General features: G+C 33.5%; 1 protein-coding gene across 2 annotated transcripts in view; it reads right to left on the reverse strand.

Annotated features, from left to right (window-relative positions):
* Positions 1–2,523: 2,523 nt before the first annotated feature.
* LOC130221810 (TOM1-like protein 2) overlaps positions 2,524–14,726 on the reverse strand; it is a 33,940-nt gene continuing 21,737 nt past the window's right edge. Inside the window, exons 13-16 of one of the 2 annotated variants that reach the window (XM_056454405.1) lie at positions 12,353–12,418; positions 8,154–8,213; positions 5,449–5,485; positions 2,524–4,271 (exon numbers count right to left, since the gene is read on the reverse strand). In XM_056454405.1, the coding sequence (XP_056310380.1) occupies positions 4,123–4,271; positions 5,449–5,485; positions 8,154–8,213; positions 12,353–12,418 (312 nt within the window). In that variant the 3' untranslated portion in view covers positions 2,524–4,122. The remainder of the gene's footprint in view (positions 4,272–5,448; positions 5,486–8,153; positions 8,214–12,352; positions 12,419–14,726) is intronic. The other variant, XM_056454406.1, reaches the window with a different exon arrangement.

Below are 14,726 nucleotides of genomic sequence, written 5' to 3' on the forward strand. Positions count from 1 at the left end.
TATTAAGCAGCTTAAAGACGCCTCTCATATGGAGAATGAAGTCACATGCATTGCTCAGCTGTGAGTGTAAAACTCTTGATGGTTCTGTGGGTCTCGTCTATCAAATCTGAGCTTTATTTTGTATTTTCTATTGGATTGGGTTCAGGTGATTGGCTGGGCCATTCCACAGCTTGATTTTCTTTCTCTGAAAGCGTCTGAGAGTCTCCTAAACTGTGTTTTGGATCATTGTCTTGCTGAAATGTCCTGCTAATGTAGATGTTGGACTGAATCTGATATTTATTTACACTGAGGAAGGGCAGAGGGTTGCTGAAGAACTACAGAGAGATTTCAGCTGCTGTCTGGGCCTTCACTGCCGAACTACACCTTCCTTTCTTCATGTGTTCAATACTTTATCCATGCGTCATTCCATTTTATTACACAGGACTTCATTTGTAAACTAATTAGATTTGTTTTCTTTGCATATATGGATTTCTTTGCTTGTTATCAACATCCGGTGAAGATTTCAAGTCAACAGCACCTTTGAAATATGTTCAATTTTTTTTTTCAATGCACCTTTATTTGTATAGCACTTTTACAATGTAGATTGTGTCAAAGCAGCTTCACATAAAAGATCCTAGTAAATTGAAACATATTTATATGTTTTCTGAAAGAAATGGTGACGTGTTGAATACTTATTTCCCCCACTGTATATATGCGTATTATACCAAACTAATAAACCACTGATTTATTTATAGTTAATAAAATACTTTCTCCTATCACAGTTTAATGATGTAGAGTAAAAGTAACATTTACTTAAAAAATTAACCATAATTAATTATAAAAGCTAATGAGTTTCAATAGTTCAGGTTGGTCATTTTTAAAATCTTTTTTCTTCTAAAGAAAACAATTTATTTGATTAAAAATAACTGCAAAAAACAACAACATTATGAAATATTATTACAACTGAACTAAATTTGATCTATTTTTGTTTGTCTTGATTTGTTCTGTTTATTTAAAATTGTATATATTAATTTTCACCAACATATTGATTTAGGTGTAGTCATTTTTGGACTTTAATCTTCATTTTTTGTTAGATTAGTTCATCAGTTTGGGCTTTGGTACTGACTAATCTAATGTATCTGCACACATATAATACTGTAAAGCAAGACGGATCTGTGGAGGGTCAACTCATTTTACGATGAACACTGTATATATTTCTTTTGACTTTGGAATGAACTATGAGGCTAAAATAGTTAAATGAAGACGCATTTCTCACATTTAAGTCCTGATCGATGTGTTTAAATGCCAACAAACTGTATATTTGAAGCTGTTAATATTGGCATGGACAACTCTTTCAGAAAGAGTCGAAATCTCTTCATTTAATGATGGGAAACAAGTGTGTTTTTCTGTCTTTGGTCATTTGCATATGCTGATTAACAAAAATGTATTCATTTTCCTTCCTCAGACCAGCCAATCACGGTTGTCTCTCGCCCAAATGATCAACCTCACACAACAGCAGGCTTTAAAGCTTAAAGAATACTTCGGTTTGCACATTTATAAGGACAGTCGACATTATTATATGAATAAACAAGTTGACATTATTATTATTTGGAGACACTGCTCAATATGGGTCATGTGTACTTTGATAACCAATCACATTGCAGCATCAGCGTCATTGAATTAGTAGTGTATCTGAATCCAATTTATCAGAAAAATGTGACTTCAACTGAAACATGACGAGAGGGCTGGGCATACAGTAGCCCCTCCCCCTTTAAAAATCAGCCAATGGTGTGTTGTTTTCTCACAGCTCTGCCAGTGAGAGTGGTTGAGCTCAAGCGCGTCAAATGAACAGCTGATAAGAAAAAGGGGGCGGGGCATGTCAGACAATAGAGAGCATTTGATTGGTCAGAAAATTTGATGAAAAACTGAAGTATCAGGTGAAGCTTTTAATATAAATTTTGTCTCTGTTTTAGCATTTTCACTGAAGATTCACTGACATTGTCATTCTAAAAACCAAAGTATACTTTGAGCTTCAGATTATTAGTTCATTAATGAACAATAAACACGAAAACAAACAGCTCTACTCGACTGCTTATCGGTTATTCAAAAGGAATGAGCAATTATTTCAGCTACATGTTGGCTTAAGCCATCGCTTAGACTGCGCCGTTCGGCTTAAAGGGATAGTTCACGCAAAAAATCTAATTCTGACATTAACAACTCACTCCCATATCCTTCCAGACACATTAGACTTCTGTTTATATTTGTATATTGAAAATGTGTGCTCTCATGTCAACTCTCCTCTAGTAGACACGTGTCAAAGATTGATGTATCGGCAGATATCGGTTATCAGCTTCCAAATATTGGTTTAAAATCTATCAGTATCGGCCAATATCGGTTAGAGGCTTTCAAATATCAGCTTTAAATCTATCAGTATGAGCCGATATTGGTTATCAGCTTCCAAATATTAGCTAAAAATCTATCAGTATCGGCCAATATCGGTAAGAGGCTTCCAAATGTCAGCTTTAAATCTAGCTTTAATCAGTATCAGCCGATATCGGTTATCAGCTTCCAAATATTGGTTTAAAATTTAGAGGTATCGGCAGATATCATTTATCAGCTTCCAAATATCAGCTTAAAATATATCAGTATTGCCCAATATCAGTTATCGGATTCCACAAATTGGTTTAAAATAAATCAGTCTCAGCTGATATTGGTCATCAGCTTCCAAATATTGGTTTAAAATCTATCAGTATCAGCCATTATCAGTTATTGGCTTAAAAATCTCAGTTCAGTATTGGCCGATATTGGTTATTGGATTCCAAATATTAGTTTAAAACATAGCAGTATATGCTAATATCGGTTATCGGCTCCAAATATTAGTTTAAAATCTATCAGTATCAGCCAATATCGTTTAGAGGCTTCCAAATGTCAGCTTTAAATCTATCAGTATCAGCCGATATCAGTTATCAGCTTCCAACATATATCAGTATCGGCTTCCAAATATTGGTTTAAAATATATCAGTATCAAACTATATCAATAATCAGATTCCAAATACTGGTTTGAAATATATCAGTAATGGCCAATATTGCATATCGGCTTCTTAATATGAGCTTAAAATATATCAGTATCGGCCAATATTGGTTAATGGCTGCCAAATGTTGGTTTAAAATCCATCAGTATTGGCCGATATTGGTTATCAACTTCCAAATATTGATTTAAATCTATCGTATCGGCCGATATTGGTTATCAACTTCCAAATATTGGTTTAAAATCTATCAGTATCAGCCAATTACAGTTAACCACTTCAAAATATCAGTTTAAAATCTATCAGTATCGGCCGATATTGGTTATTGCATTCCAAATATTAGTTTGAAATATGGCACTATCTGCTAATATCGGTTATCAGCTTCCGAATTGCAGTTTAACATATATCAGTGTCAGCTTCCAAATATTGGTTTAAAATATATCAGTATTAAACAATATCAATAATCAGATTGCAAATATTGGTTTGAAATATATCAGTAATGGCCAATATTGGTTATTGGCTTTCCAAATATCAGTTTAAAATATATCAGTATCAGCCAATATCGGTTATCAGATTTCACAAATTGGTTTAAAATATATCAGTCCCGAATGATATGGTTTATCGGCTTCCAAATTTCAGCTTAAAATATATCATTATTGGCCAATATCGGTTACCGGCTTACAAATATCACTACAAAAATCTCATCAGCCAAAATTAGTTATTCAGTTAAATATCACTATATAATATATCGGTTGTTGTATCTGCAAAAATGTCCATATCGCTGTATCCATTGTCTAATGTGTCTTAAATAAATCTCATGACATAGAATCTAATTGTATAAATATCCTAACAACGATCTTCAGTTGTGATGTGAAGATAAATGAGAGTCTCATGATTCTGAAACTAAATAAGGATGAGTAACTAATGCCAGAATTTTCATTTCTTGTTAAACTGTCCTCTGCTGTGGCTATAATCGCTGTAATGAAGCAGGATCCTCACAGTGCTAAATGTTAGACTGCTACTGCCGCTGTAAAACTGCGTGAAGGAGCAGCAGGCGTGTTGAAGGTGCTGGAGGGAATATGCTTGCGTTTACTGGACTCGTATCTCCGTCACTGTTCTACAAGGCAAAGAGATTATCCTCCATGTGTTCGGTCTTCCTGCGGCTGCTGCTGGACGAGCTGACAGGAGGTCTGGGGTCTCCGGAAGATCCCAATGGAGAAACCTGGTCTGCTGTTTTGGCCCGATCCTCCAGGAACTTGTCGAACTCTAAAGAGACAACAAATATCGGTTTAAAATCAGGATTAGTAAGAGGATATTTAAGATATCTGCAGTTTCTAGTAGTAGTAGTAGTAATAACAGTAGTAGTAGCAGCAGTAGCAGTGGTATTTATGTTTATTTGTATTCCAGTTTAATTGGAAATTACAGGCCAGATCAACTTTCTAGTTTAAAGTTGAGGTTTTTTGTCCTTCCATTACATAAAGTGGAACAAAATGTGACCAAATGCGCTATATTAATTATACATAATCAAAAATATGAACACAACACTGGATTTTTAAGCAAATGTTAAAGCTATTGCACATTTAACAACAGCATTATGATCCACTTTAATGCAGAGAACAAAATAAACAAAGGTTTATATTGATTTTAAAAAGGGCTGTTTCATTAACATTAAAACAGTTTCTGTAAGATAAAACAATTGGCAGTTCTAAAAACGTTTACTAGACAAGTTACGTATAATATTAAATATTATGAGGCAATGAAAGTCATTAATGATTGAGATATGGACAAATATACGTTCCTCAAAAACTGACGCAAAAAAAGTGAATATCATCCATATAAATAATTTAATAAATTAATATAATAATAAAAATGTACAATTGGCAGTACTCATGTTGAAATATTAATGGTTCGCTTTATATAAATCCGTCAAGATTTAAGAGAAAACAAAATCATTCAGCTCAATTCATCCATTTTCTTTCAGCTTAGTCCCTTTATTCATCAGGAATCGCCACAGCGGAATGAACTGCCAACTATTCCAGCATATGTTTTACACAGCGGATGCCCTTCCAGCTGCAACCCAGTACTGGGAAACACCCATACACACTCATTCACACACACACACACACACACACACACACACTCATACACTACGGCCAATTTAGTTGATCAGTTCCCCTATAGCGCATGTGTTTGGACTGTGGGGGAAACCGGAGGAAACCCACATCAACACGGGGAGAACATGCAAACTCCACAGAAATGCCAACTGGCCCACCTGGGACTCGAACCAGCGACCTTCTTACTGTGAGGCTAACCACTGAGGCACCGTGCTGCCCAGTGTAACCCAGTGTTTTAAAGGGCATTTGCATCTCATTTGATCTTTCAGTCCTGTAACATTTCTAATAACTCTACATTAAAAACATTGCTATTGTTTTAGCTCTCGTACCTTCACTCGTGACTCCTTCCTCAGGCTCTTCACCTTTCTGTTTGAGGATGGAGAAAACTGAATTATTTACACATCATTTACACAGTGGACTTTATTAATGATACGCCATACTGCGCCACATAAACACACAATGAAGATCTACCTACCATTCAACAGGAAAAAAACACTGTTTTATTAAAGAGAGGTACATACATGACAATAGATCAGTGTTGGGGAGAAACAACAACGTCATTACTGTTATGATCACCAGCCATCTATATATATATATATATACACACACTGCAAAATATGTGTTTTTATTTAGAGTTTCTGTCTTGTTTCTATCCAAATGTCTAAAAACTCTTAAATCAGGAAGCATTTTGTGGAAAAGCAACACATATTGTGTTATTTTCAGAAATAAAGAGTCAGAATTACGTCAGTTTTTAATTAAAACAAGCAAAATAATCTTATTTAAAAGCAAAAACAAGAGTGTTTAGCTTATTCTGATGTTCGTTTAATTAACAGATGCTAAAAACAGAACTTTACAATAGTAAGTAAACGAGTTCAACAAATTAAAGGCCTATAAATAATTCAGAAATGTTCTATATTGTGGAGCAGATTCATTTGTGAAAACATTTTCAAGCATTTTGAGCTGATATCAACATTACAATATAATCTGAATATTCCTCACAGCACTCCAAAAGACTTAATAATCAATAGTTATTCACTGCATGTGTGGATGATTTCAATATATTATCACGATATAGTGAATTACTGAATATCAAAATATTCAGGCTGCACAATATATCGCAAAATCACTATTATTATTAACGTTATTATCGCAGACGTGTGTGATAAATGGCATTTGTTTCATGCTTTGGTTGTTTGTTTAGAATAATTTGACCAATTAGATGGGGCTGTTGTCTCTTTAGTCCCGCCTCCCCAGTAGCTGTTTAAAATCCATCAGTATTGGCCGATATCGGTTATCAACTTCCAAATATTGATTTAAATCTATCGTATCGGCCGATATTGGTTATCAACTTCCAAATATTGGTTTAAAATCTATCAGTATCAGCCAATTACAGTAAACCACTTCAAAATATCAGTTTAAAATCTATCAGTATCGGCCGATATTGGTTATTGCATTCCAAATATTAGATTGAAATATGGCACTATCTGCTAATATCGGTTATCAGCTTCCAAATTGCAGTTTAACATATATCAGTGTCAGCTTCCAAATATTGGTTTAAAATATATCAGTATTAAACAATATCAATAATCAGATTCCAAATATTGGTTTGAAATATATCAGTAATGGCCATTATTGGTTATCGGCTTCCCAATATCAGCTTAAAATATACCAGTATCGGTCAATATCGGTTATTGCATTCCAAATATTGGTATGAAATATATCAGTAATGGCCAATATCGGTTATCAGATTTCACAAATTGGTTTAAAATATATCAGTCCTGGATGATATGGTTTATCGGCTTCCAAATTTCAGCTTAAACTATATCATTATTGGCCAATATCGGTTACCGGCTTACAAACATCACTACAAAAATCACATCAGCCAAAATTAGTTATTTAGTTAAATATCACTATAAAATATATCGGTTGTTGTCTCTGCAAAAATGTTTATATTGCTGTCTCCATAGTCTAATGTGTTTTAAATAAATCTCATGACATAGAATCTAATTTTATAAATATCCTAACAATATAAATGTCATTTATCACACACGTCTGCGATAATAACGTTAATAATAGTAGTGATTTTGCGATATATTGTGCAGCCTGAATATTTTGACACTCAGTAATTCAATATATCGTGATAATATATTGAAATCATCCACACATGCAGTGAATAACTATTGATTATAAAGTAGCTGCTGTTCTGCTATTGGCTGGAAGCTGAATCCAGAGCTGAAAATAAACACTAGTGGGAGTCGAGGACAAATGACAACAGCCAATAAGAGTCAGAATATCTGCATATCAGGTTTGCACTCATTCACAGTAAATGTTTGCAGCTCCACACAGAATTACCAGAATTAACTTATTATCATAACCATATAATACTAATTCTTTTATTTTGATATCAGCAGATAAATGAATGAGTTAAAAACACAGCTTTGTTTTACTCCTTTAAGTTTTTGGTTTATTTATTAATAATAAATTGTATGTTTATCAGTATTGTTACACAACTGGAGGTGGAAAGAGTAAATAATATAGTAATATGTGTATAGATAAGTAGAATTTAAGTGTTTGTCATGTTCGTTCACCCATCAAATAAACAATAAAGAGCTTTAATTTACAGCATTTTAACTTTAAAGCCATCAATAAATGGCCTTTTTCCGTGGTATGGTGAGAAATACCTTCCCCAACACTGCTTATTAAAGGACGTCACGTTCATTAACATCATTAAAAGCACACAGTTATTTAAAGATCAGAACACACACACACACACACACACAAGAACAAACAACAGATGAACAGAAGTCCAGATTCTCCTCCGACAGTAAACACCACTATGAGTTCCCTGAACGTTACTACACAAACCTTAAACCGCTGCTCGCTCAGCCCTAGTGTTAATAAGTGCTGGTTAGCATCTGAATGAATGATTAGCATGAGGAAAAACCCAGAGGTGATGATGATGATGATGATGATGAGTGTGAGGAAGAGCACGGGATGAAAAACAGAGTGAAATCAAGGTAAAAGAAGATCTCACCACATCCGCACAGAGCCACTCCTCAATGTCATCCATGACAGAGGACTGCGAGACGGGGATCTGCCGAGCCCCACAGAGCCAACAAAACACCACACACACACACACACACACACACACACACCAAAACAAACAAATAAACCCCGACAGACACAAACACACACAAGAGAATCACCAGTAGATCTAGAAGAGCAAAATAACAACAACTGAAATAATGCAGTAAGCACCAGGCCGAGTCACACACACACACATATGAACATTGTGTACACAGTGTGTGTGTGGGTGAATATATATATATATAAGTGTGTGTATATATGAGTGTGTATATATATATGAGTGTATGTGTTTGTTTCTGATTGTATGTGTGAGTTTGTGTGTTCTTTTCTGAGTGTGTATATTTATATATTTATAGTGTGATATTGCTCATCTATATATATATATACACACACACACACATACTCACACACACTCATATGAACACACATGCATAAACACACACACTCACATAAGCACACACTCAAAAACTCTCACTCACACACACTCTCTCTCTGTCTCTCACACACACACACAAACACACGCAGCAGCAGCAGCACTGGAGGTCATGCAGAGCGATGCATGAGAGATGCAGGAGTGTGAAGTGAGCACACAGGAGAAACAGCGCCCTCTGCAGTGAACAGCGCCACACTACACCTGCAGGAAACTACACACACTGCAGTTTATTTATTTATTTGTACAAAATTAAGTATTTTTAATGATCGAATTATTGCTAATAATTCATCACAGAAAACTCGAACAGTAAACTGTGTGAAAAACACACACATACATACATTTATATATCTACACATATATATATTATACTTCAGATTACTTTAATAACACTAATAGAGACAGCAAACGTCTGATGTTTAACACATTTATTCACATTCATTTCACACCAGCTCATATATCTGGTTATTATTTTAATTATTACTTGATTATTATTATTATTTAGTTTAGTCATATCTGTTATTAATAACACAACTGTTATTGAGTTTAGTTGAATGAGAGAAGTGGATCATTTTAATGGATTATTATTATTATTATTATTATTATTATTATTATTATTATATAAGAGGGAAGCCTTTGTGCTGGATCTGCTATTAAAAATGTAAAGCTCGTTCACACTGACAGACATTTTGTGATACACAAAGGTTTAAAGCTCGATAAACTGTGTTTAAAATGGAAATAATTAATTCATAATTAGATTTTTATTCATAAAGAATGCTTTAAGCAGTTCAAAAGTGACATCAAAACAAGCATTTCACTTTAAAATAAACACTGTTCATCAAAATAATGGAAAATAATAGGCACAGTTGAACATTATCGATGATCATAATAAAAATAAATACAGAAATAAAAAATACACATTATTAAATAAAAATAAATGAATAAATAATAATGAATAACAATAAAATAAATAAATAATAAATAAATATTAATAACAATATAATATTGATAATAATAAAAGTAAATATTATAATAAAATAAATAATAATACTTATAAATAATATTAATATCAATAAATGAATAATAATAATAAATATAATAAATAAATATGAATAATAATGATGAATAATAATAAAATAAATAAATATTATAATAAATAAATAATAAGAATAATGAATGAATGAATAATAATAACAATAATAAAATAAATAAATATTATAGTATTATTATTATATTTAATAAATAATAATAACCATATAATATTAATAATAAAAAAATATATGTGTATAAAACAAATAAATAATAATTATGAATAATAATTATGAATAATAATAAAATAAATAAATATTATAATAAATAAATAATAATAACAATATAATATTAATAATAATAAAAATAAATAAATAATAATTATAAATATTATTAATAACAATAAATGATTAATAATAAATAAATAAATAAATAAATATGAATAATAATGATGAATAATAATAAAATAAATAAATATTATAATAAATAAATAATAATAACAATATAATATTGATAATAATAAAAGTAAATATTATAATAAAAATAAATAAATATTAATTATAAATAATATTAATAACAATAAATGAATAATAATACATATAATAAATAAATATGAATAATAATGATGAATAATAATAAAATAAATAAATATTATAATAAATAAATAATAAGAATAATAAATGAATGAATGAGTAATAATAACAATAATAAAATAAATAAATATTATATTATTATTATTGTTATAATTAATAAATAATGATAACCACACAATATTATTAATAATAAAAAATAAATAAATATGTTAATAAACAAATAAATAATAATTATGAATAATAATGATGAATAATGCATAATAATAAAAGAAAAATCCTTATCAATCATAATAATATTTCCCTGTGCAAACCTATATCAGTGTGAATGTCTCATTAAACTCCAGCCTCCAGACGCATCACCACATTCTTTATAGTTATTTGTTTTTGTTTGTAAGTTTATATAAAGTCACTTAATTAAAATGTGTAATTTGAGAAGGTAAGATTACTGCGTGTAATAACCAAACACTGGATATACCAGTTTTGGTTCAGGTTAGAGTCCAGCTCTAGACAGTGGATGATGATGGTGAAATCTACCGCTTTCCCCCTGAGGAATGAGGTGAACATGAGGTAAAGCACAGTAAAGAAGGAGAGAGCAAATCAGAGATATATATATTGTGTATTGAGTTTAATGAGTTTGAGCATCTATATCACGATTGGTTTGTTTATTAAAGATGAACAGATAAAGATATTGGTCAATATGATTCTTTTGTATGATTTACACAATGATGACCATCTTATTTTATGTTTGATTGTTCAATTTTTGCACTTGAATGTAGTTCCACTCCCAGAAAACCATCAAGAGATGTTTATTTATTTATTTTTGATGGTAATTTATTATATTTTATGCTGATGCACTGCATAGAAGAAGACTCGATAGTCACGGCTACTTTAAATGAATGAAAACTCCCCAAACAGAGCTATTCAGATCATCGAGTGAAGTTAAGTTCATGTCACAATATATACTGAAAATGATCGCAATGTCAGATTTTTCCAAGCCCAGAGAGATCTACAGTCCCATGAAGCATTGTGGATGACACAGATTTACAAAGGTAAATTGATGAAGGTAAATACATAAAAAATAAAGGTTAGTGTATACTCCATCAGCTGTTTCTGTCAGCTTTGTGTTTTTGACTGTTTGTCTCCATCTAGTGTCTGAATAATGTGCAGGTTAGTGTATACTCCATCAGCTGTTTCTGTCAGCTTTGTGTTTTTGACTGTTTGTCTCCATCTAGTGTCTGAATAATGCGCAGGTTAAAGTATACTCCATCAGCTGTTTCTGTCAGCTTTGTGTTTTGACTGTTTAGCGCCATCTAGTGTCTGAATAGTGCACAGGTTAGTGTATACTCAATCAGCTGTTTTTATTGTGTCAGCTTTTGCATTTAATTAAAGATCAAATAAACGATTAGAGCTCAGAACAATGTTTTGTGTCTAATTTTTCTGTAAAAGCAGGATAAAGTACATCCAGGATGGTTGTTTTCTCAGAATAAACCCTTCAGTCTTATACAACAGCTTTGTCACGATCGCCAGCGATCCAGCCCTGGCAGATCACAGGTGATCTATATATGTCACCAAAACTACAAATCCCATCATGCCGTTTCACACACACCAGTCGGTGATGACACGCACGCAGCTGAAGCTTGTGATCGCTAATCGTTTGGACTATTTATACACCACACACTTTTTCACCGCCGGTACTGCCATTACACCTGTTGTATGACTACGATTTGGATGACCTCTGCGTTCCTGATTTGCTCCCGCATTGACCTTTGTAGTCCTCGACCCCCTCACTCACGTGACACGCTTCACATCGGGCTGCTGATGAACACGTCAGGCTTTATTCTGAGATAACAACCTCAATGTAACTTACTGAATTATTAAATATATCTAGATTATTCCTCAAATTCTGTTTAGCGAAGATTTTGTTCAGCACATTTCTAATCATATCAGTTTTAATAACTCATTTCTAATCACTGAAATATTTTCAGAGGAGGGCGAATGATTGTGTCTCTGAGAGCGTCTCTCTGCTTTACTGTGCTGTGTTTAGTGTTGATGGAGGGATAAACAGACACACAGTGTTTCTGGTGAAATCCTCACCATTCCTTGCGTCATGAGCCAGCTGTCTATGGGCTCCAGATCAGCGTTAGCACCTTTTACATTGGGCTGAATCAACAACAGAAAAGAGCTTACACACGTGTAGAAAACACACACACACACACACCCAAACCAGGACTACAGCGCGTCTCAATACGAGACAGTCACTCTGAGTCAATGAACTACAGTAGACGGAGAGGAGAAAACAAACAGAGAGAGGAGGAGAAATATAAATATAAGGCAGAGATGTAAACTTTGAGCTGTGGGCTGATGGCCGTGCATTGCAGGACTGTTGTGTAACATCAGCACATTTCAACACAAGCATGTGTGTGCTAATCATGGAGACATTAAATATCTAGGGTGATTTGCTAACATGAGGATTTCATAAGACTGAGTTTCACTGACACCATCAGACTTAGAGAAACTTCACTGAGTATGTTTACATGGACATCAATAATCAGATTTTAATATGATTAAGACAATACTCTGATTAGGAGTCGACCATGTAAAAAGAGATTTTTGATTAATTTAATCAGATTAAGGTCATAATCAAACTAAACAGAAATGAATTAAGACATGTGGAGTTTGCTGATTTTAGTGGAGTTTTGAGGTGCAGTACAGACATGTAAACACCGCAGTCAAATTATAACCATCATGTAGGACTTTTCACCATGTTTTGCGACAGTATAGTCCATACACTGGTGTCTGACACTATTATCTGCACCTACAGAGACAGTGAAGACCACAGACACCTGCATCATGAAATGCGGAGGGTTTTTTCCATTAAACTCCATTAAAACTACTCTTCCAGCAGTTCATACTCTCATCCAATATCTGGTTTGTCAGGGGGGCATGCAGGAAATGTTCCTGAATGAAAGTGAAAGTGCCAAACTGCAGTTAAAGTCCACAAATTACAACTGAAACACCTGAAATTACAGGAAACTCTGGAGGAAACGTGGATAGCGCGGTGACACGATGACGTTAATCAATTTATGTGCTATAACATGTAAAAGGAGATCATGAAAGGGGCATTCAAAATGTAAACGCCTTAATCTTATTATTATCTTAATTAGATTAAAGCAAATAATTCGATTACTGATGTCCATGTAAACGTCGTCGGTGTTTATCAATTTGAATTAAAGACACACAGCAATGATGCTTTTCCTAATCAGAGCTTTTGTCTTGTTTCTAGTCCAAATATCTACAAATTCTTTAATCAAGAAGCGTTGTCTTGTTTTAATGATAAACTCATTTTATTTTCAGTCATTATTTCTGAAAAACAAGACAAAGTGGTCTATTTTAGCGATCTAGGTGCGAAGTCTAAAGCATTAAGGGCGAGTCTGAATCTACTTTTGTTTTTTTAAGGATGAATAAATCAGCTCTGCACCCTGGCGCGTGGTCTAACAGGGCTGTGCTTATTCTCTTAATGAGTTCTGGGTGTGTTTTGAGCATAATGTTCATTAAACCAATCAGAGTCTCGTCTCTCATTCCCTTTAAGAGTCAGTTGCGTCGCTCCATGGTGCATTTGCTATTTACACGGCGGACTGTAAGAGTAAAAACTGAACGCTTCACTAGTGAGAAAACAGTTAAACAGAGCATCTGCAGCGCGAGGATACAGAACGAGCCTCCTCCATTCAGCCTCTTTACTTTCTCTTTACTTTATTTTTACTCTTTACTCCTTTACTTTGGTGGAGTGAGGAAACGGTGGAAACTCACTCCACTGAACACATCCATTAGCCCACATATTTAATTTCCTTTGTTAAGCGCAAAGATTTGTGTCAAAACTGTTTCTAAATTCAGTTCTAATCTCCAGCAGAGGAATAAATGAACAATAATAATGAAGTGTGGTCAAAACACTGAGTTATATCCAAACACACGTCCTGATCTGATGCCCCATATGGTGATGCAGACGTCTCCAAAACCCCACAGCTGGACAAATCTACACTTGTGTTTATTAAAACAGATATAAATCTGCAGATAATCAATAATACTGCTATCATACTAATAACATCATACATATGCAGATCGTCATGAATAACAGAGCAGGATTGCAAAGTCCAAAGGTGAAGGTAGCAGGAGGCAGTGGTTTTTATATTAATGTAGAATACATATATATATTTCCATTTTAATCCTTCACTATTTTTCATAGCTATAGATATTTGTGCATCGCTGTACATCCCTGTGTGTGTAATAAGCAAAGTGTATGTGTGTTTTGGACACGTATATGTGCATAACACTAATGCGCTCTGCACTGGACTTTACAGCAGCGTTTAGTTGGTCTATTTCAGTTCCTCAAAACAGCAACGCTCCAACAATGCACCTTAACACACCTCCTTTATAGACCAGTACACACATGAGTCCACAGAGTGGTGCAGAT

Source organism: Danio aesculapii, chromosome 3, assembly GCF_903798145.1.
Source record: "Danio aesculapii chromosome 3, fDanAes4.1, whole genome shotgun sequence".
Lineage (NCBI taxonomy): Eukaryota > Metazoa > Chordata > Actinopteri > Cypriniformes > Danionidae > Danio > Danio aesculapii.